Genomic DNA, 21167 nt, shown 5'->3' on the forward strand with positions numbered 1-21167 from the left:
ACATAGTAAATGCTTAATAAATGCCATTATTATTATTATTATTATTCACTTCTCTGTGCCTCAGTTCCCTCATCTGTAAAATGGGATTAAGACTGTGAGCCCCACATGGGACAACTTGATCACCTTGTAACCTCCCCAGCACTTAGAACAGTGCTTTGCACATAGTAAGTGCTTAACAAATACCATCATTCTTATTATTATTATTCATCGCCATTTTACAGATGAGGTAATGGAGGCTCAGAGAAGTGAAGTGACTTGCCCAAGGTCACACAGCAGACATGTGGATCCGAACCCATGACCCCTGGCTCCAAAGCCCGGGCTCTTTCCACTGAGCCACGCTGCTTCTCCGGTCCTTTCCAAGCGCTTAGCACACAGTAAGCTAGAGAAGCAGCGTGGCTCAGTGGAAAGAGCCTGGGCTTTGGAGTCAGAGGTCATGGGTTCAAATCCCGACTCCACCAACCATCAGCTGGGTGACTTTGGGCAAGTCACTTCACTTCTCTGGGCCTCAGTTACCTCATCTGGAAAATGGGGGTGAAGACTGTGAGCCCCCCGTGGGACAACCTGATCATCTTGTAACCGCCCCAGTGCTTAGAACAGTGCTTTGCACATAGTAAGCGCTTAATAAATGCCATCATCATCATCATTATTATTATTACTGTTACAAATGGGCAACATCTAGAGACGGTCCCCACCCAACCATGGGTTCACTCTAATGCCAACTTTCTCTCTGGGCCTCCATTCATTCATTCATTCATTCAATTGTATTTATTGAGTGCTTCTTGTGTGCAGAGCACTGTACTAAGCGCTTGGGAAGTCCAAGTCGGCAACATCTAGAGACAGTCCCCACCAAACCATGGGTTCACTCTAATGCCAACTTTCTCTCTGGGCCTCCATTCATTCATGTCTCTCTATGTTGCCAACTTGTACTTCCCAAGTGCTTAGTACAGTGCTCTGCACACAGGAAGCGCTCAATACGATTGATTGATTGATTGGCATTTATTGAGCGCTTACTGTGTGCAGAGCACTGTACTAAGCGCTTGGGAAGTCCAAGCTGGCAACATCTAGAGACGGTCCCCACCCAACCGTGGGTTCACTCTAATGCCAACTTTCTCTCTGGGCCTCCATTCATTCATTCATTCAATGGTATTTATTGAGCACTTACTGTGTGCAGAGCACTGTCCTAAGCGTTTGGGAATTCCAAGTTGGCAACATCTAGAGATGGTCCCCAGACAACCATGGGTTCACTCTAATGCCAACTTTCTCTCTGGGCCTCCATTCATTCATTCATTCATTCAATCGTATTTATTGAGCGTTTCCTGTGTGCAGAGCACTGTACTAAGCGCTTGGGAAGTCCAAGCTGGCAGCATCTAGAGATGGTCCCCACCCACCCACGGGTTCACTCTAATGCCAACTTTCTCTCTGGGCCTCCATTCATTCATTCATTCTTATTCATTCATTCTCATTCATTCATTCAACCCTATTTATCGAGCGCTTACCGTGTGCGGAGCACTGGACTAAGCGCTTGGGAAGTCCAAGTTGGCAACATATAGAGACGGTCCCGACCCAACAGTGGGCTCACAGTGGGCAAGATGCACATCATTAACACAATAAATAGAATAGTAAATATGGACAAGGAAAATAAACGGAATAATCAATCTGTACAAACATATATACAGGGGCTGTGGGGAGGGGAAGGAGGGAGGGTGGAAGGGATGGGGAGGAGGAGAGGGAAAAGGGGGCTCAGTCTGGGAATGCTATAATAACACCGACACTCGTCTACTTGTTTTGTTTTGTTGTCTGTCTCCCCCTTCTAATAATAACAACAACAATGATGGCATTTGTTCAGCGCTTACTATGTGCCAAGCACTGTCCTAAGCACCAGGGTAGACACCAGGTCAGCAGGCTGTCCCCCGTGGGGCTCAGTCTTTATCCCCATTTACATATTTTTTACTCTATTTATTGATTTATTTATTTAATTTGTACAGATCTATTCTATTTATTTTATTTTGTTCGTATGTTTGGTTTTGTTCTCTGTCTCCCCCTTTTAGACTGTGTGCCCGCTGTCGGGTAGGGACCGTCTCTATTTGTTGCCAGTTTGTACTTCCCAAGCGCTTAGCACAGTGCTCTGCACACAGTAAGCGCTCAATAAATACGATTGATTGATTGATTGATTGCTTAGTCCAGTGCTCTGCACATAGTAAGCGCTCAATAAATACGACTGATGATGATGAGGGAACTGAGGCCCGGAGAAGTGGAAATCACTTGCCCAGAGTTACACAGCTGACAATTGGCAGAACCGGGATTCATTCAATCATGTTTATTCATTCAGTCATTCCATCGTATTTATTGAGCGCTTCCTGTGTGCAGAGCACTGGACTAAGCGCTTGGGAAGTCCAAGTTGGCAACATCTGGAGACGGTCCCTACCCAACAGTGGGCTCACAGTCTAGAATCAATCAATCAATCGTATTTATTAAGCGCTTACAGTGTGCAGAGCACTGTACTAAGCGCTTGGGAAGTGCAAGTTGGCAACATCTAGAGACGGTCCCTACCCAACAGTGGGCTCACAGGCTAGAATCAATCAATCAATTGTATTTATTGAGCGCTTCCTGTGTGCAGAGCACTGTACCAAGCGCTTGGGAAGTCCAAGATGGCAACATCTAGAGACGGTCCCTACCCAACAGTGGGCTCACAGGCTAGAATCCATCAATCAATCGTATTTATTGAGCGCTTCCTGTGTGCAGAGCACTGGACTAAGCGCTTGGGAAGTCCAAGTTGGCAACATCTAGAGACGGTCCCGACCCAACAGCGGGCTCACAGTCTAGAATCAATCAATCAATCGTATTTATGGAGCGCTTCCTGTGTGCAGAGCACTGTACTAAGCGCTTGGGAAGTCCAAGTTGGCTACATATGGAGACGGTCCCTACTCAACAGTGGGCTCACAGTCTAGAATCAATCAATCGTATTTATTGAGCGCTTACAGTGTGCAGAGCACTGTACTAAGCGCTTGGGAAGTACAAGATGGCAACATCTAGAGACGGTCCCAACCCAACAGTGGGCTCACAGTCTAGAATCAATCAATCAATCGTATTTATTGAGCGCTTACAGTGTGCAGAGCACTGGACTAAGCGCTTGGGAAGTCCAAGTTGGCAACATATAATAATGATAGCATTTATTAAGCGCTTACTATGTGAAAAGCACTGTTCCAAGCGCTGAGCACTGTTCTAAGCGCTGAGCACTGTTCTAAGCGCTGGAGACGGTCCCTACCCAACAGTGGGCTCACAGGCTAGAATCAATCAATCAATCGTATTTATTGAGGGCTTACAGTGTGCAGAGCACTGTACTAAGCGCTTGGGAAGTCCAAGTTGGAAACATCTAGGGACCCAACAGTGGGGTCACAGTCTCAAATGAACGGATGACGTCCGCCGGTGATCCCGGCCCGCCCCCCGGCCCGCGGCCGCTCACCCCCGGGGGATTTCTTCTTGCTCCGCTTGGCCTTCTTCCTCTTGGACAGCTCGGAAAATGCCTCGGCCGCTTTCTGGAGCTTGGTGACGAAGAACTCAATGTCGTCCAGCGTGTGGTTCAGGATTTGCTGCCGGGAAGGGAAGCGGGGAAGGTCGCAGAAACGCCGGGTGGCCCTCGACCCCCGGACACTGGGGGTCCGACGGGGTCAAGGACGCGGCTCGGTGGAAAGAGCCCGGGCTTGGGAGCCAAAGGTCACGGGTTCGAATCTCGCCCCCGCCACCGGTCAGCTGGGTGACTCTGGGCAAGTCACGTCACTTCGCAGCGTGGCGCGGTGGAAAGAGCCTGGGCTTTGGAGTCAGAGGTCATGGGTTCAAATCACGGCTCCGCCACTTAGCTGGGTGACTTTGGGCAAGTCGCTTCACTTCTCTGGGCCTCAGTTCCCTCATCTGGAAAACAGGGATGAGGACTGTGAGCCCCCCGTGGGACAACCTCATCACTTTGTAACCTCCCCAGCACTTAGAACAGTGCCTTGCACATAGTAAGCACTTAATAAATGCCGTCATTATTATTATTACTCTCTGGGCCTCAGTTCCCTCATCTGGAAAATGGGGATGATAATAATAATAATAATGGTATTTGTTAAGCGCTTACTATGTGCCAAGCACTGTTCTGAGTGCTGGGGAGGTTACCAGGTGAGGAGGTTGTCCCATGGGGGGCTCACAGTCTCCATCCCCATTTTACAGATGAGGGAACTGAGGCCCAGAGAAGTGAAGTGACTTGCCCAAAGTCACCCAGCTGACAATGGGCGGAGCCGGGATTTGAACCCATAATAATAACGATGGCATTTTATTAAGCACGTACTATGTGCAAAGCACTGTTCTAAGCGCTGGGGTAGATACAGGGTGATCAGGTTGTTACACAGGGGGCTCACAGTCTCCATCCCCATTTGACAGATGAGAGAACTGAGGCCCAGAGAAGTGAAGTGACTTGCCCAAAGTCACCCAGCTGACAATGGGCGGAGCCGGGATTTGCACCCATAATAATGATGGCATTTTATTAAGCGCTTACTATGTACCAAGCACTGTTCTAAGCGCTGGGGTAGATACAGGGTGATCAGGTTGTCCCACAGGGGGCTCACAGTCTTCATCCCCATTTCCCAGATGAGGGAACTGAGGCACAGAGAAGTGAAGTGACTTGCCCAAAGTCACCCAGCTGACAATTGGCAGAGCTGGGATTTGAACGCATAATAATAACGATGGCATTTTATTAAGCGCTTACTATGTGCAAAGCACTGTTCTAAGCACTGGGGTAGATACAGGGTGATCAGGTTGTCCCACGGGGGGGGGCTCACAGTCTTCATCCCAGTTTCCAGATGAGGGAACTGAGGCCCAGGGAAGTGAGGCGACCTGCCCAAAGTCACCCAGCTGACAATTGGCGGAGCCGGGATTTGAACCCACGACCTCGGACTCTTCTGTTAATATGTTTTGTTTTGTTGTCTGTCTCCCCCTTTTAGACTGTGAGCCCGTTGTTGGGTGGGGACCGTCTCTAGATGTTGCCAACTTGGACTTCCCAAAGCGCTTAGTCCAGTGCTCTGCACACAGTAAGCGCTCAATAAATACCATTGATTGATTGATTGACTCCAAAGCCCAAGCTCTTTCCACTGAGCCACGCTGTTATTTATATTGTACATATACAATCTATATGTACATATATACACATATATATATACATTTAGACTGTGAGCCCACTGTTGGGTAGGGACTGTCTCTATATGTTGCCAATTTGTACTTCCCAAGAGCTTAGTACAGTGCTCTGCACATAGTAAGCGCTCAATAAATACGATTGATGATGATGATGATACATTTAAGTCACATATTATATATATATTTATATGTACGTATTATATTGAAAATATTGTACATATTTATTACTCTATTTTACTTGTACATTTTTATTCGATTTATTTTATTTGGTTTATAGGTTTTGTTTTGTTGTCTGTCTCCCCCTTCTAGACTGGGAGCCCCTGAAGACTGTGAGCCCCCCGTGGGACAACCTGATCACCTTGTATCGTCCCCAGCGCTTAGAACAGTGCTTGGCACATAGTAAGCGCTTAACAAATGCCGTTATTATTATTAAGGACGCCCGGAGGGGGTGGTCAAGGTGGGCTGGGGGTCAAAATGGGGGGGCGTCAAGTTGACCTTGGGAGGGGTCAATGTGACCTTGGGGGTCAAGGAGGGCTCGGGGGGGAGCGATCAATGATGACCGGGGCGTCAAGGAGGGTTTTTTTGTTGGGTTCATCCCTCGGTAGACCCCCTCCCCTAGCCCAAGCTAATGATAATAATAATAATAATAATAATAATAATAATGGCATTTATTTAGCGCTTACTATGTGCAAAGCACTGTTCTAAGCGCTGGGGAGGTTACCAGGTGATCAGGTTGTCCCACCGGGGGGCTCACAGTCTTCATCCCCAGTTTACAGATGAGGTCACTGAGGCCCAGAGAAGTGAAGTGACCTGCCCAAAGTCACACAGCTGACAGTTGGTGGAGCCGGGATTTGAACCCATGACCTCCGACTCCAAAGCCCAGGCTCTTTCCACTGAGCCACGCTGCTTCTCAATGACCCGGGCTTCCCCGAGAGACCCCCCCAGTAGACGACTCTAATCCCACCTCCACCACTTCTCTGCTGTGTGACCTTGGGAAAGTCACTTAATAATAATAACAGCATTTATTGAGCGCTTACTAGGTGCCAAGCACTGTTCTAAGCGCTGGGGAGGTTACAAGGTGATCAGGTGGTCCCACGGGGGGCTCACAGTCTTCATCCCCATTTTCCAGATGAGGGAACTGAGGCCCAGAGAAGTGAAGTGACTTGCCCAAAGTCCCACAGCTGACAATTGGCGGAGCCGGGATTTGAACCCATGACCTCTGACTCCAAAACCTGGGCTCATTCCACTGAGCCACGCTGCTTCTCCACTTAACTTCTCTGTTCCTCAGTTCCCTCATCTGTCAAATGGGGATGAAGACTGTGAGCCCCCCGTGGGACAACCTCATCACCTGGTATCCCCCCCAGTGCTTAGAACAGTGCTTGGCACATAGTAAGAGCTTAACAAATACCATCATTATTATTATTATTATTATTCTCTGCGCCTCAGTTCCCTCATCTGTCAAATGGGCATGGAGACTGCGAGCCCCACGTGGGGCAACCTGATCACCTTGTAACCTCCCCAGCGCTTAGAACAGTGCTTCGCACATAGTAAGCGCTTAACAAATACCATCATTATTATTATTATTGTTCTCTGCGCCTCAGTTCCCTCTTCTGGAAAACGGGGATGGAGACTGTGAGCCCCCCGGGGGACAACCTGATCACCTTGTATCCCCCCCAGCGCTTAGAACAGTGCTTCACACATAGTAAGAGCTTAACAAATACCACCATTATTATTAATATTATTACTCTCTGCGCCTCAGTTCCCTCATCTGGAAAATGGGGATGGAGACTGCGAGCCCCATTATTGTTATTACTATTATTTAGAACAGTGCTTTGCACATAGTAAGCGCTTAATAAATCCCATCATTATTATTATTATTATTATTATTATTATTATTATTACTCTCTGCGCCTCAGTTCCTTCTTCTGGAAAATGGGGATTGAGACTGTGAGGCCCCCGGGGGCCAATCTGATCACCTTGTTTTCCCCCAGCGCTTAGAACAGTGCTTCGCACATAGTAAGAGCTTAACAAATACCATCATTATTATTACTATTATTACTCTCTGCGCCTCAGTTCCCTCATCTGGAAAATGGGGATGGAGACTGCGAGCCCCCATTGTTATTATTATTATTATTTAGAACAGTGCTTTGAACATAGTAAGTGCATAATAAATGTCAAATTATTATTATTATTATTATTATTGTTATTATTATTACTATTATTACTCTCTGCGCCTCAGTTCCCTCATCTGAAAAATGGGGATTGAGACTGCAAGCCCCCCGTGGGACAACCTGATGGCCTTCAATCTATCCCGGTGCTGAGCACAGAGCGTGGCTCATAGTAAGCGCTTAACAAATACCATCATTACTATTATTTAGAACAGTGCTTTGCACATAGTAAGCGCTTAATAAATGCTATTATTATTATTATTATTATTATTATTATTATTATTATTACTCTCTGCGCCTCAGTTGCCTCATCTGGAAAATGGGGATTGAGACTGCGAGCCCCACCATCATTATTATTATTATTTAGAACAGTGCTTTGCACATAGTAAGCGCCTAATAAATGCCATTATTATCATTATTATTACTATTATTATTATTATTATTACTCTCTGCGCCTCAGTTCCCTCATCTGGAAAATGGGGATTGAGACCGCGAGCCCCCCGTGGGACAACCTGATTGCCTTCAATCTACCCCGGCGCTGAGCACAGAGTGTGGCACATAGTAAGTGCTTAACAAATACCATCATTATTATTATTATTTAGAACAGTGCTTTGCCCATAGTAGGTGCTTAATAAATGCCATTATTATTCTTATTCTTCTTATCATTATTATTATTACTCTCTGCGCCTCAGTTCCCTCACCTGGAAAATGGGGATCGAGACTGCGAGCCCCACCATCATTATTATTATTATTTAGAACTGTGCTTTGCACATAGTAAGCGCTTAATAAATGCCATTATTATTATTATTATTATTATTATTATTATTATTATTACTCTCTGCGCCTCAGTTCCCTCATCTGGAAAACGGGGATTGAGACCACGAGCCCCCCGTGGGACAACCTGATTGCCTTCAATCTACGCCGGCGCTGAGCACAGAGCATGGCACATAGTAAACGCTTAACAAATACCATCACTATTATTATTTAGAACAGTGCTTTGCACATAGTAAGCGCTTAATAAATGCCATTATTATTATTATTATTATTATTATTATTATTACTCTCTGCGCCTCAGTTCCCTCACCTGGAAAATGGGGATTGAGACTGCGAGCCCCACCATCATTATTATTATTATTTAGAACAGTGCTTTGCACATAGTAAGCGCCTAATAAATGCCATTATCATCATTATTATTACTATTATTATTACTATTATTATTACTCTCTGCGCCTCAGTTCCCTCATCTGGAAAACGGGGATTGAGACCGCGAGCCCCCCGTGGGACAACCTGATTGCCTTCAATCTACCCCGGCGCTGAGCACAGAGCGTGGCCCATAGTAAGCGCTTAACAAATACCATCATTATTATTATTTAGAACAGTGCTTTGCACATAGTAAGCGCTTAATAAATGCCACCATTATTATTATTATTATTGTCTGCGCCTCAGTTCCCTCATCTGGAAAATAGGGATTGAGACTGCAAGCCCCCATCGTTGTTATTATTATTATTTAGAACAGTGCTTTGAACATAGTAAGTGCATAATAAATGTCATATTATTATTATTATTATTATTATTATTATTATTATTACTATTATTACTCTCTGCGCCTCAGTTCCCTCATCTGGAAAATGGGGATTGAGACTGCGAGCCCCCAGTGGGACAACCTGATGGCCTTCAATCTATCCCGGCGCTGAGCACAGAGCGTGGCCCATAGTAAGCGCTTAACAAATACCATCACTATTATTATTTAGAACAGTGCTTTGCACATAGTAAGCGCTTAATAAATGCCATTATTATTATTATTATTATCATTATTATTATTATTATTACTCTCTGCGCCTCAGTTCCCTCACCTGGAAAATGGGGATTGAGACTGCGAGCCCCACCATCATTATTATTATTATTTAGAACAGTGCTTTGCACATAGTAAGCGCCTAATAAATGCCATTATTATCATTATTATTACTATTATTATTATTACTCTCTGCGCCTCAGTTCCCTCATCTGGAAAACGGGGATTGAGAGCGCGAGCCCCCCGTGGGACAACCTGATTGCCTTCAATCTACCCCGGCGCTGAGCACAGAACGTGGCACATAGTAAGTGCTGAACAAATACCATCATTATTATTATTATTTAGAACAGTGCTTTGCCCATAGTAGGTGCTTAATAAATGCCATTCTTCTTCTTCTTATTATTATTATTATTATTATTACTCTCTGCACCTCAGTTCCCTCATCTGGAAAACGGGGATTGAGACCGCGAGCCTCCCGTGAGACAACCTGATTGCCTTCAATCTACCCCGGCGCTGAGCACGGAGCGTGGCCCGTAGTAAGCGCCTAACAAATGCCACCATTACGATCAGGAAGCGCTCAATAAATACGACTGAAGGAATGAATGAATGACGGTCACTCACGACATCGCGGTCGATCCGGGCCGCGGTCATCTCGGCGGACTCCTCCAGATCCTGGGGCGGCCGGGACCGCTCGTCTGAGGGGGGAATGACGTTAATGATGGGCATCTCGCTTTTTAGACTGTGAGCCCACTGTTGGGTAGGGACCGTCTCTATATGTTGCCAACTTGGACTTCCCAAGCGCTTAGTACAGTGCTCTGCACACAGTAAGCGCCCAATAAATACGATTGATTGATTGATTTCTATTTATTCTGACGACTTGACACCCGTCCACATGTTTGGTTTTGTGGTCTGTCTTCCCCTTCGAGACTGTGAGCCCACTTGTACTTCCCAAGCGCTTAGTACAGCGCTCTGCACACAGTAAGCGCTCAATAAATACGATTGAACGAAGGAATGAAGGAATGTGAGCCCGCCACTGGGTAGGGACAGCCTCTATATGTTGCCGACTTTGGACTTCCCAAGCGCTTAGTCCAGTGCTCTGCACACAGTAAGCGCTCAATAAATACGATTGAATGAATGAATGAATGAATGAATATATACATATATAGGGGAAGGAGGTAGGGTGGGGTGGATGGGGGGGAGGAGAGGGAAAAGGGGGCTCAGTGTGGGAAGGCCTCCCGGAGGAGGTGAGCTCTCAGTTGGGATTTGAAGGGAGGAAGAGAGCTAGCTTGGCGGATGTGCGCTTAGTACAGTGCTCTGCACACAGTAAGCGCTCAATAAATACGATTGATTGAATGAATGAATGAATATATACGGGAGGGGAGGGAGGTAGGGTGGGGTGGATGGGGAGGAGGAGAGGAAAAAGGGGGCTCAGTGTGGGAAGGCCTCCCGGAGGAGGTGAGCTCTCAGGTGGGATTTGAAGGGAGGAGGGCAGATGTGCGCTTAGTCCAGTGCTCTGCACACAGTAAGCACTCAATAAATACGATTGAATGAATGAATCAATGAATATATACAGGAGGGGAAGGAGGTAGGGCGGGTGGATGGGGAGGAGGAGAGGAAAAAGGGGGCTTAGTGGGGGAAGGCCTCCTGGAGGAGGTGAGCTCTCAGTTGGGATTTGAAGGGAGGAAGAGAGCTAGCTTGGCGGATGTGCGCTTAGTACACTGCTCTGCACATAGTAAGCGCTCATTAAATATGATTGAATGAATGAATGAATATATACAGGAGGGGAAGGAGATAGGGTTGGGTGGATGGGGAGGAGGAGAAGAAAAAGGGGGCTCAGTGTGGGAAGGCTTCCTGGAGGAGGTGAGCTCTCAGTTGGGATTTGAAGGGAGGAAGGCGGATGTGCGCTTAGTCCAGTGCTCTGCACACAGAGAGCGCTCAATAAATACGATTGAATGAATGAATGAATGAATACATACAGGAGGGGAAGGAGGTAGGGCGGGTGGATGGGGAGCAGGAGAGGAAAAAGGGGGCTCAGTGGGGGAAGGCCTCCCGGAGGAGGTGAGCTCTCAGTTGGGATTTGAAGGGAGGAAGAGAACTAGCTTGGCGGATGTGTGCTTAGTACAGTGCTCTGCACACAGTAAGCGCTCAATAAATACTATTGAATGAATATATACAGGAGGGGAAGGAGGTAGGGTGGGGTGGATGGGGAGGAGGAGAGGAAAAAGGGGGCTCAGTGTGGGAAGGCCTCCTGGAGGAGGTGAGCTCTCAGTTGGGATTTGAAGGGAGGAAGGCGGATGTGTGCTTAGTCCAGTGTTCTGCACACAGTAAGCGCTCAATAAATACGACTGAATGAATGAATGAATACATACAGGAGGGGAAGGAGGTAGGGCGGGTGGATGGGGAGGAGGAGAGGAAAAAGGGGGCTCAGTGGGGGAAGGCCTCCCGGAGGAGGTGAGTGCTCAGTTGGGATTTGAAGGGAGGAAGAGAACTAGCTTGGCGGATGTGCGCTTAGTACAGTGCTCTGCACACAGTAAGCGCTCAATAAATACTATTGAATGAATATATACAGGAGGGGAAGGAGGTAGGGTGGGGTGGATGGGGAGGAGGAGAGGAAAAAGGGGGCTCAGTGTGGGAAGGCCTCCCAGGGGAGGTGAGCTCTCAGTTGGGATTTGAAGGGAGGAAGGCAGATGTGCGCATAGTCCAATGCTCTGCACACAGTAAGCGCTCAATAAATACGATTGAATGAATGAATGAATGTATGAATACATACAGGAGGGGAAGGAGGTAGGGCGGGTGGATGGGGAGGAGGAGAGGAAAAAGGGGGCTCAGTGGGGGAAGGCCTCCCGGAGGAGGTGAGCTCTCAGTTGGGATTTGAAGGGAGGAAGAGAGCGAGCTTGGTGGATGTGCGCTTAGTCCAGTGCTCTGCACATCATCATCATCATCATCAATCTTATTTATTGAGTGCTTACTGTGTGCAGAGCACTGGACTAAGCGCTTGGGAAGTACAATTTGGCAACATATAGAGGCAGTCCCTACCCGACAGTGGGCTCACATAAGCGCTCAATAAATACGATTAAATGAATGAATGAATGAATGAATGAATGAATATATACAGGAGGGGAAGGAGGTAGGGTGGGCTGGATGGGGGGGAGGAGAGGAAAAAGGGGGCTCAGTGTGGGAAGGCCTCCTGGAGGAGGTGAGCTCTCAGTTGGGATTTGAAGGGAGGAAGGCGGAGGTGCGCTTAGTCCAGTGCTCTGCACACAGTAAGCGCTCAATAAATACGATCGAATGAATGAATGAATATATACAGGAGGGGAAGGAGGTAGGGTGGGGTGGATGGGGAGGAGGAGAGGAAGAAGGGGGCTCAGTCTGGGAAGGCCTCCCAGAGGAGGTGAGCTCTCAGTTGGAATTTGAAGGGAGGAAGGCGGATGTGCGCTTAGTCCAGTGCTCTGCACACAGTAAGCGCTCAATAAATACGGTTGAATTGACTGAATGTGCGGAGGGAGGGCATTCGGGGCCGGGGGTCGACGGCGGCGGGACGGGGAGGAGAGCGAAGGAGCGAAGGGGGGCGGCCCGTGGAGGGGATACGCACAGTCTCCGTGGTCGGCGGCCCAGGCGGACCAGGCCGCCACGCGGCTCCGCACGTCCACTTGGGTGACGGTGCCCGGCGGGGCCGGGGCCGGGGCCGTCGGGGGCGGCGGGATGCCGCCGGACGCCTGGGACACCAGCCTGGGGACAAACCGCACCGTCAGACCCCCGGCCGTCTTCTCCGGCTGCCCACAACGCCCCTGGTTTGGTTTCGTTCTCTGTCTCCCCCTTATAGCATCAGCATCATCATCATCAATCCTATTTATTGAGCGCTTACTGTGTGCAGAGCACCGGACTAAGCGCTTGGGAAGTCCAAGTTGGCAACATCTAGAGATGGTCAATCAATCAATCAATCAATCATATTTATTGAGCGCTTACTGTGTGCAGAGCACTGGACTAAGCGCTTGGGAAGTCCAAGTTGGCAACATATAGAGACGGTCAATCAATCAATCAATCATATTTATTGAGCGCTTACCGTGTGCAGAGCACTGGACTAAGCGCTTGGGAAGTACAAATTGGCAACATATAGAGACGGTCCCGACCCAACAGTGGGCTCGCAGTCTAAAAGGGGGAGACAGAGAACAAAACCAAACATACTAACAAAATAAAATCAATAGAATAGATATGTACTAGTAAAATAAATAAATAAAGTAATAAATATGTACACTAGACTGTAAATTAGACTGTGAGCCCACTGTTGGGTAGGGACTGTCTCTATGTGCTGCCAACTTGTACTTCCCAAGCGCTTAGTACAGTGCTCTGCACACAGGAAGCGCTCAATAAATACGATTGATGATGATGATGGTTCGGTCACCCCGACTCCGCTCACCCTTCGGGGCGGCCTAGCGGGTACCGCCGAGGCCCGAGACACAGCAGGTCACGGGTTCTAATCCCGGCTCCGATACGACTGAATGAATGAATGTTGGGTAGGGACCGTCTCTAGATGTTGCCGACTTGTCCTTCCCAAGCGCTTAGTCCAGTGCTCGGCACACAGGAAGCGTTCAATAAATACGACTGAATGAATGAATCTTGGGTAGGGACCGTCTCTAGATGTTGCCGACTTGTCCTTCCCAAGCGCTTAGTCCAGTGCTCGGCACACAGGAAGCGTTCAATAAATACGACTGAATGAATGAATCTTGGGTAGGGACCGTCTCTAGATGTTGCCGACTTGTCCTTCCCAAGCGCTTAGCCCAGTGCTCGGCACGCGGTAAGCGCTCAATAAGTACGATTGAAGGAATGAATGGATGAACGGTCACCCCGCCAACGCTGGTTTTCTTTTCCAGAGCAACTGAAGACTTACGCCCGCAGGTCACGGGTTCGAATCCCGGCTCCGATACGACTGAATGAATGAATGTTGGGTAGGGACCGTCTCTAGATGTTGCCGACTTGTCCTTCCCAAGCGCTCAGCCCAGTGTTCGGCACACGGTAAGCGCTCAATAAATACGACTGAATGAATGAATGTTGGGTAGGGACCGTCTCTAGATGTTGCCGACTTGTCCTTCCCGGGCGCTTAGTCCAGTGCTCGGCACGCGGTAAGCGCTCAATAAATACGATTGAAGGAATGATGGGGGGGATACATGATGATCAAATTGTCCCACATGGGGCTCACAGTCTTAATCCCCATTTTCCAGATGAGGGAACTGAGGCTCAGGGAAGTTAAGTGACTTGCCCAAGGCCACCCAGCAGACATGCGGCGGAGTCGGGATTCGAACCCATGACCTCTGACTCCAAAGCCCGGGCTCTTCCCACTGAGCCACGCTGCTTCTCTTCTAGACTGTGAGTCCGTTGTTGGGTAGGGATTGTCTCTATCCGTTGCCGAATTGTGCTATTGTCTCACTTTGTTGCCGAACTGTACTTTCCAAGCGCTTAGTACAGTGCTCTGCACACAGTAAGCGCTCAATAAATGCCATTGAAGGAATGAATGGATGAACGCCTGCCCGACGTCTCCCAGTATCGAGGGGAAGTAAGACGCCCTCCGACCTTCCAGGGGCCGGGAAAGGGGGGTCTCCGGGAATGGGGCGAGCTCCCGCATACGACTGAATGAATGAATGCTATTGACGGCTGTCCCCTTCCATTCATTCAATCGTATTTATTGAGCGCTTACTGTGGGCGGAGCACTGTGCTGGGCGCTTGGGGAGTCGAGATGGTTTTGTTTTGTTGCCCTGTCTCCCCCTTCTAGACTGTGAGTCCGCAATTGGGTAGGGATCGTCTCTATATGTTGCCAACTTGTACTTCCCAAGCGCTTAGTCCAGTGCTCTGCACACAGTAAGCGCTCAATAAATACGACTGACTGATGTTGTACTTGCATGTTGCCAACTTGTCCTTCCCAAGCGCTGAGTCCAGTGCTCTGCACACAGTAAGCGCTCAATAAATACGACTGAATGAATGAAAATGACTTGTCCAAGGTCACACAGCTGACAAGTTGACCGTCGACTGTGCTTTTACAACTGCCACATTTTGCACTGGGCCTGTAGTAAGCGTTTTGACAAGGGGCGGGGCCGGGATTAGAACCCGGGTCCTTCCGACGGCCCGTGCCCGAGCTCCAGCTTGTCCCACCGGATCGATCAATCAATCGATCGTATTTATTGAGTGCTTACTGTGTGCAGAGCACTGTACTAAGCGCTTGGGAAGTCCAAGTTGGCAACATATAGAGATGGTCCCTACCCAACAGCGGGCTCACAGTCTAGAAGGGGGAGACAAACAACAAAACCAAACATATTAACAAAATAAAATAAATAGAATAAATATGTACCAGTAAAATAAATTAATAGATAAATAAATAAATAAAATGTACTTGTATGTTGTATGTTATATTTACGTTGTCTGTCTGCATGTTATATATATGTTGCCAACTTGTACTTCCCAAGCGCTTAGTCCAGTGCTCTGTGAGCCCACTGTTGGGTAGGGACCGTCTCTAGATGTTGCCAACTTGGACTTCCCAAGCGCTTAGTACAGTGCTCTGCACACAGTAAGCGCTCAATAAATACGATTGATTGATTGATTGATTGATGTTGCCAACTTGTACTTCCCAAGCGCTTAGTCCAGTGCTCTGTAGACAGTAAGCGCTCAATAAATATGACTGATTGAGGTTGTACTTGCATGTCCCAAGCGCTGAGTCCAGTGCTCTGCACACAGGAGGCGCTCAATACATCCGACTGAATGAATGAAAATGACTTGCCCAAGGTCACACAGCTGACAAGTTGACCGTCGACTCTGCTTTTACAGCTGCCACATTTTGCACTGGGCCTGTAGTAAGCGTTTTGACAAGGGGCAGGGCCGGGATTAGAACCCGGGTCCTTCCGCCGGCCCGGGCCCGAGCTCCAGCTTGTCCAACCAGATCAATCAACCGTATTTATTGAGCGCCTACTGCGTGCAGGGCACTGTACTAAGCGCTTGGGAAGTCCAAGTTGGCGACATATAGAGACGGTCCCTACCCAACAGTGGGCTCTTAGTGGTTGAGCACAGCCGGTAAGGGCCCGAAAAGCGATGCCGTCGTCATGGCAGCGATCGGAGACGGGTCACCTCACCCCGGTGGAGAGGGTAGGGGGTCAGGGGTCAGGGGTCAAGGGTCAGGGGGGCTCCCCCATAGTCAGGGTCGGCGATTTACCTCAGCACCTCCGGCCGCCTCTTCGGCTTCCCCCCTCTGCTGTCGCTGATGGCGCTTTCGATGTCGTCGCAGATGAGGTCGGCCTGGGGCAGACGGGGAGGACGGGCAGAGGGGTGAACGGCCAAAAAGCCCCACCCCGGACCCCCTCGCCGCCCCCCGAGTCCCCCGCCGCCTCCCTCTCCCTAATAATAATAATAATGATGGCATTCGTTAAGCGCTTACTATGTGTAAAGCACTGTTCTAGTATCCCTCTCTCTCTCATGTTTTGTTTTGTCGTCCGTCTCCCCCTTCCAGACTGTGAGCCCGCCGTCGGGTAGGGGCCATCTCTAGATGTTGCCGACTTGGACTTCCCAAGCGCTCAGTACAGTGCTCTGCACACAGTAAGCGCTCAATAAATACGATTGAGTGAATGAATGAATGAAATCCGCCAAGCTAGCTCTCTTCCTCCCTTCAAAGCCCTACTGGGAGCTCACCTCCTCCAGGAGGCCTTCCCACACTCAGCCCCCTTTTTCCTCTCCTCCTCCCCGTCCCCCCCACCCTACCTCCTTCCCCTCCCCACAGCCCCTGTACAGATGTTGGTACAGATTTATTACTCTATTTGACTTGTCCATATTTACTATTCTATTTATCTTGTTAATGATGTTCATCGAGCTTTATTTCTATTTATTCTGACGACTTGACACCCGTCCACGTGTTTGGTTTTGTTGTCTGTCTCCCCCTTCCAGACTGTGAGCCCGCCGTCGGGTCGGGGCCGTCTCTAGATGTTGCCGACTTGGACTTCCCAAGCGCTCAGTACAGTGCTCTGCACACAGTAAGCGCTCAATAAATACGATTGAGTGAATGAATGAATGAAATCCGCCAAGCTAGCTCTCTTCCTCCCTTCAAAGCCCTACTGGGAGCTCACCTCCTCCAGGAGGCCTTCCCACACTCAGCCCCCTTTATCCTCTCCTCCTCCCCGTCCCCCCCACCCTACCTCCTTCCCCTCCCCACAGCCCCTGTACAGATGTTGGTACAGATTTATTACTCTATTTGACTTGTCCATATTTACTATTCTATTTATCTTGTTAATGATGTTCATCGAGCTTTATTTCTATTTATTCTGACGACTTGACACCCGTCCACGTGTTTGGTTTTGTTGTCTGTCTCCCCCTTCCAGACTGTGAGCCCGCCGTCGGGTCGGGACCGTCTCTAGATGTTGCCGACTTGGACTTCCCAAGCGCTCAGTACAGTGCTCTGCACACAGTAAGCGCTCAATAAATACGATTGAATGAATAAATGAATGAAATCCGCCAAGCTAGCTCTCTTCCTCCCTTCAAATCCCAACTGAGAGCTCACCTCCTCCAGGAGGCCTTCCCACACTCAGCCCCCTTTTTCCTCTTCCCCCTTCCCATCTCCCCAACCCTACCTCCTTCCCCTCCCCACGGCACCTGTCTAGATGTTTGTACTGATTTATTACTCTATTTATTTGACTTGTCCATATTTACTATTCTATTTATCTTGTTAATGATGTGCATCCAGCTTTATTTCTATTTATTCTGATGACCTGACACCAGTCCACATGTTTGGTTTTGTCGTCTGTCTCCCCCTTCAAGACTGTGAGCCCGCTGTCGGGTAGGGACCGTCTCTAGATGTTGCCGACTTGGACTTCCCAAGCGCTCAGTACAGTGCTCTGCACACAGTAAGTGTTCAAGGAATACGATTGAATGAATGAATGAATCATTATTATTACTATATATAAATTCATATATATAATATAATCAATGCTCTGCACACAGTAAGAGCTCAATAAATACAATTGAATGAATGAATGAATCATTATAATTATTATTCATTCATATATATAATATGATAGATGCTCTGCACACAGTAAGCGCTCACTAAACACGATTGAATGAATGAATGAATCATTATTATTCTATATGAATTCATATATATATAAAATGATCGATGCTCTGCACACAGTAAGCACTCAATAAATACGATTGAATGAATGAATCATTATTATTATTACATATAAATTCATATATATATATATAATAGATGCTCTGCACACAGTAAGCACTCAATAAATACGATTGAATGAATGAATGAATCATTATTATTATTGTATATAAATTCATATATCTATAATGGATGCTCTGAACACAATAAGAGCTCAATAAATGCGATTGAATGAATCATTATTTTTATTCTATATAAATTCATATATATAATATAATAGATGCTCTGCACACAGTAAGCGCTCAATAAATACAATTGAATGAATGAATCATTATTATTATGAATTCATATATATATATGATAGATGCTCTGCACACAGTAAGCGCTCAATAAATACGACAATGAATGAATGAATGAATGAATCATTATTATTATAAATTCACATATATAATATATAATAGATGCTCTGCACACAGTAAGCGCTCAATAAATACGATTGAATGAATGAATTATTATTATTATTATATATGAATTCATATATATATATAATATAATAGATGCTCTGCGCACAGTAAGCGCTCAATACGACTGACTGACTGAATGAATCATTATTATTATATATATATATTCATATATACATAATATAATAGATGCTCTGCACACAGTAAGCGCTCAATAAATATGATTGAATGAATCGTTATCATAAGTATAAATTCACATATATGTAATATAATAGATGCTCTGTACACAGTAAGCGCTCAATAAATACGACTGACTGACTGAATGAATTATTATTATATATAAATTCATATATATATATAATATAATAGATGCTCTGCACACAGTAAGCACTTAATAAATACGATTGAATGAATGAATCATTATTATTATATATAAATTCATATATATATAAAACATAACAGACGCTCTGCACACAGTAAGTGCTCAATAAATACGACTGACTGAATGAATTATTATTATATATAAATTCATATATATATAATATAATAGATGCGCTGCACACAGTAAGCGCTCAATAAATACATTTGAATGAATGAATCATTATTATATATACAAATTCAAATACATATAAAACAGAACACATGCTCTGCACACAGTAAGCGTTCAATAAATACGACTGACTGAATGAATGAATCATTATTATCAGTCAGTCAGTCAGTTGTATTTATTGAGCGCTTCCTGTGTGCAGAGCACTGTACTAAGCGCTTGGGAAGTCCAAGTTGGCAACATATAGAGACGGTCCCTACCCAACAGTGGGCTCACAGTCTAAATAAATTCAGTCTATATAAATTCATATATATATATATATATATATATATATAATAGATGCTCTGCACACAGCAAGCGCTCAATAAATACGATTGAATGAATGAATCATTATTATTACATATAAATTCATATATATACAACAGATGCTCTGCACACAGTAAGCGCTCAATAAATACGCTTGAATGAATGAATCATTATTATTATTACATATCAATTCATATATATATAACAGATGCTCTGCACACAGTAAGCGCTCAATAAATACGATTGAATGAATGAATCATTATTATTATTGAATGAATCATTATTATTATTACATATCAATTCATATATATATATATAACAGATGCTCTGCACACAGTAAGCGCTCAATAAATACGACTGAATGAATGAATCATTATTATTATTACATATCAATTCATTATATATATATATAACAGATGCTCTGCACACAGTAAGCGCTCAATAAATACGATCGAATGAATGAATCATTATTATTATTACATATCAATTCATATATATATAACAGATGCTCTGCACACAGTCAGCGCTCAATAAATACGACTGAATGAATGAATCATTATTATTATTACATATCAATTCATATATATATATATAACAGATGCTCTGCACACAGTAAGCGCTCAATACGATCGAATGAATGAATCATTATTATTATTACATATCAATTCATATATATATATATATAACAGATGCTCTGCACACAGTAAGCGCTCAATAAATACGATCGAATGAATGAATCATTATTATTATTACATATCAATTCATATATATATATATATATAAAACAGATGCTCTGCATACAGTAAGCACTCAATAAATACGACTGAATGAATGAATCACTCATCACCATATATAAATTCATATACATATATCATAGAAATGATCAAATAAAACCAATTAAAACCGAAATCTTTTAGACTGTGAGCCCACTGTTGGGTAGGGACTGTCTCTGTGTGTTGCCAATTTGGACTTCCCAAGCGCTTAGTCCAGTGCTCTGCACACAGTAAGCGCTCAATAAATACGATCGATTGATTGATTGATTGAAATAGAGGGAACGGAGACGCGAGGGGGCACCGGGCGGGGGGCCCCTTCCTTACCTTGACCTGGTCACACTGGAAGAGGTGGAGGTCGGGTCTGCTCTGCGCCGGGTCCTTGCAAGCCAGGGCGAGGACGGAGTCGTAGCTGCAGGCGCTCAGTACAGCCTGGCACAGCTGCACGGTGCCCAGGGGGAAGTGCTCCAGCTCGTTCTGCGGGCAGAAGCCAGGTGGGTCGGGCCGGGGCCCGCCAACCACTCTCCGGCCCGTCTGATAACAACGCCGGGGTGGGCGAAGCGCTGGCTATGTGCTGAGCGCCGCTGAAAGCGCCGGGAGGGGGATGCGAGGATAAATGAGGGCATTTATGAAGCGCCTACTACGCGCCAAGACTCTTCTAAGCGCTGTGGGGGGGCATACAAGGTCACCAGGTTGTCCCATGGGGGGGCTCACGGTCTTCATCCCCCTTTTCCAGATGAGGGGACTGAGGCCCAGAGAATAATAATAATGACGGTATTTAATGATGGTATTTGTTAAGCGCTTACTATGTGCAAAGCACT

At 46.3% G+C, this 21167-nt stretch overlaps 1 protein-coding gene across 3 annotated transcripts in view; it reads right to left on the bottom strand.

The window, feature by feature from the left end:
• EPS8 (epidermal growth factor receptor pathway substrate 8) overlaps nt 1-21167 on the bottom strand; it is a 139833-nt gene that overhangs the window by 68612 nt on the left and 50054 nt on the right. For all 3 annotated transcript variants that reach the window (XM_038772033.1, XM_038772054.1, XM_038772043.1), the window contains 5 exons: nt 20674-20823; nt 16322-16404; nt 12719-12855; nt 9748-9821; nt 3464-3590 (listed from right to left, as the gene is read on the bottom strand). In XM_038772033.1, the coding sequence (XP_038627961.1) occupies nt 3464-3590; nt 9748-9821; nt 12719-12855; nt 16322-16404; nt 20674-20823 (571 nt within the window). The remainder of the gene's footprint in view (nt 1-3463; nt 3591-9747; nt 9822-12718; nt 12856-16321; nt 16405-20673; nt 20824-21167) is intronic.

The sequence above is a fragment of the Tachyglossus aculeatus genome, chromosome 2 (genome assembly GCF_015852505.1).
Source record: "Tachyglossus aculeatus isolate mTacAcu1 chromosome 2, mTacAcu1.pri, whole genome shotgun sequence".
Taxonomy (NCBI): Eukaryota; Metazoa; Chordata; class Mammalia; order Monotremata; family Tachyglossidae; genus Tachyglossus; species Tachyglossus aculeatus.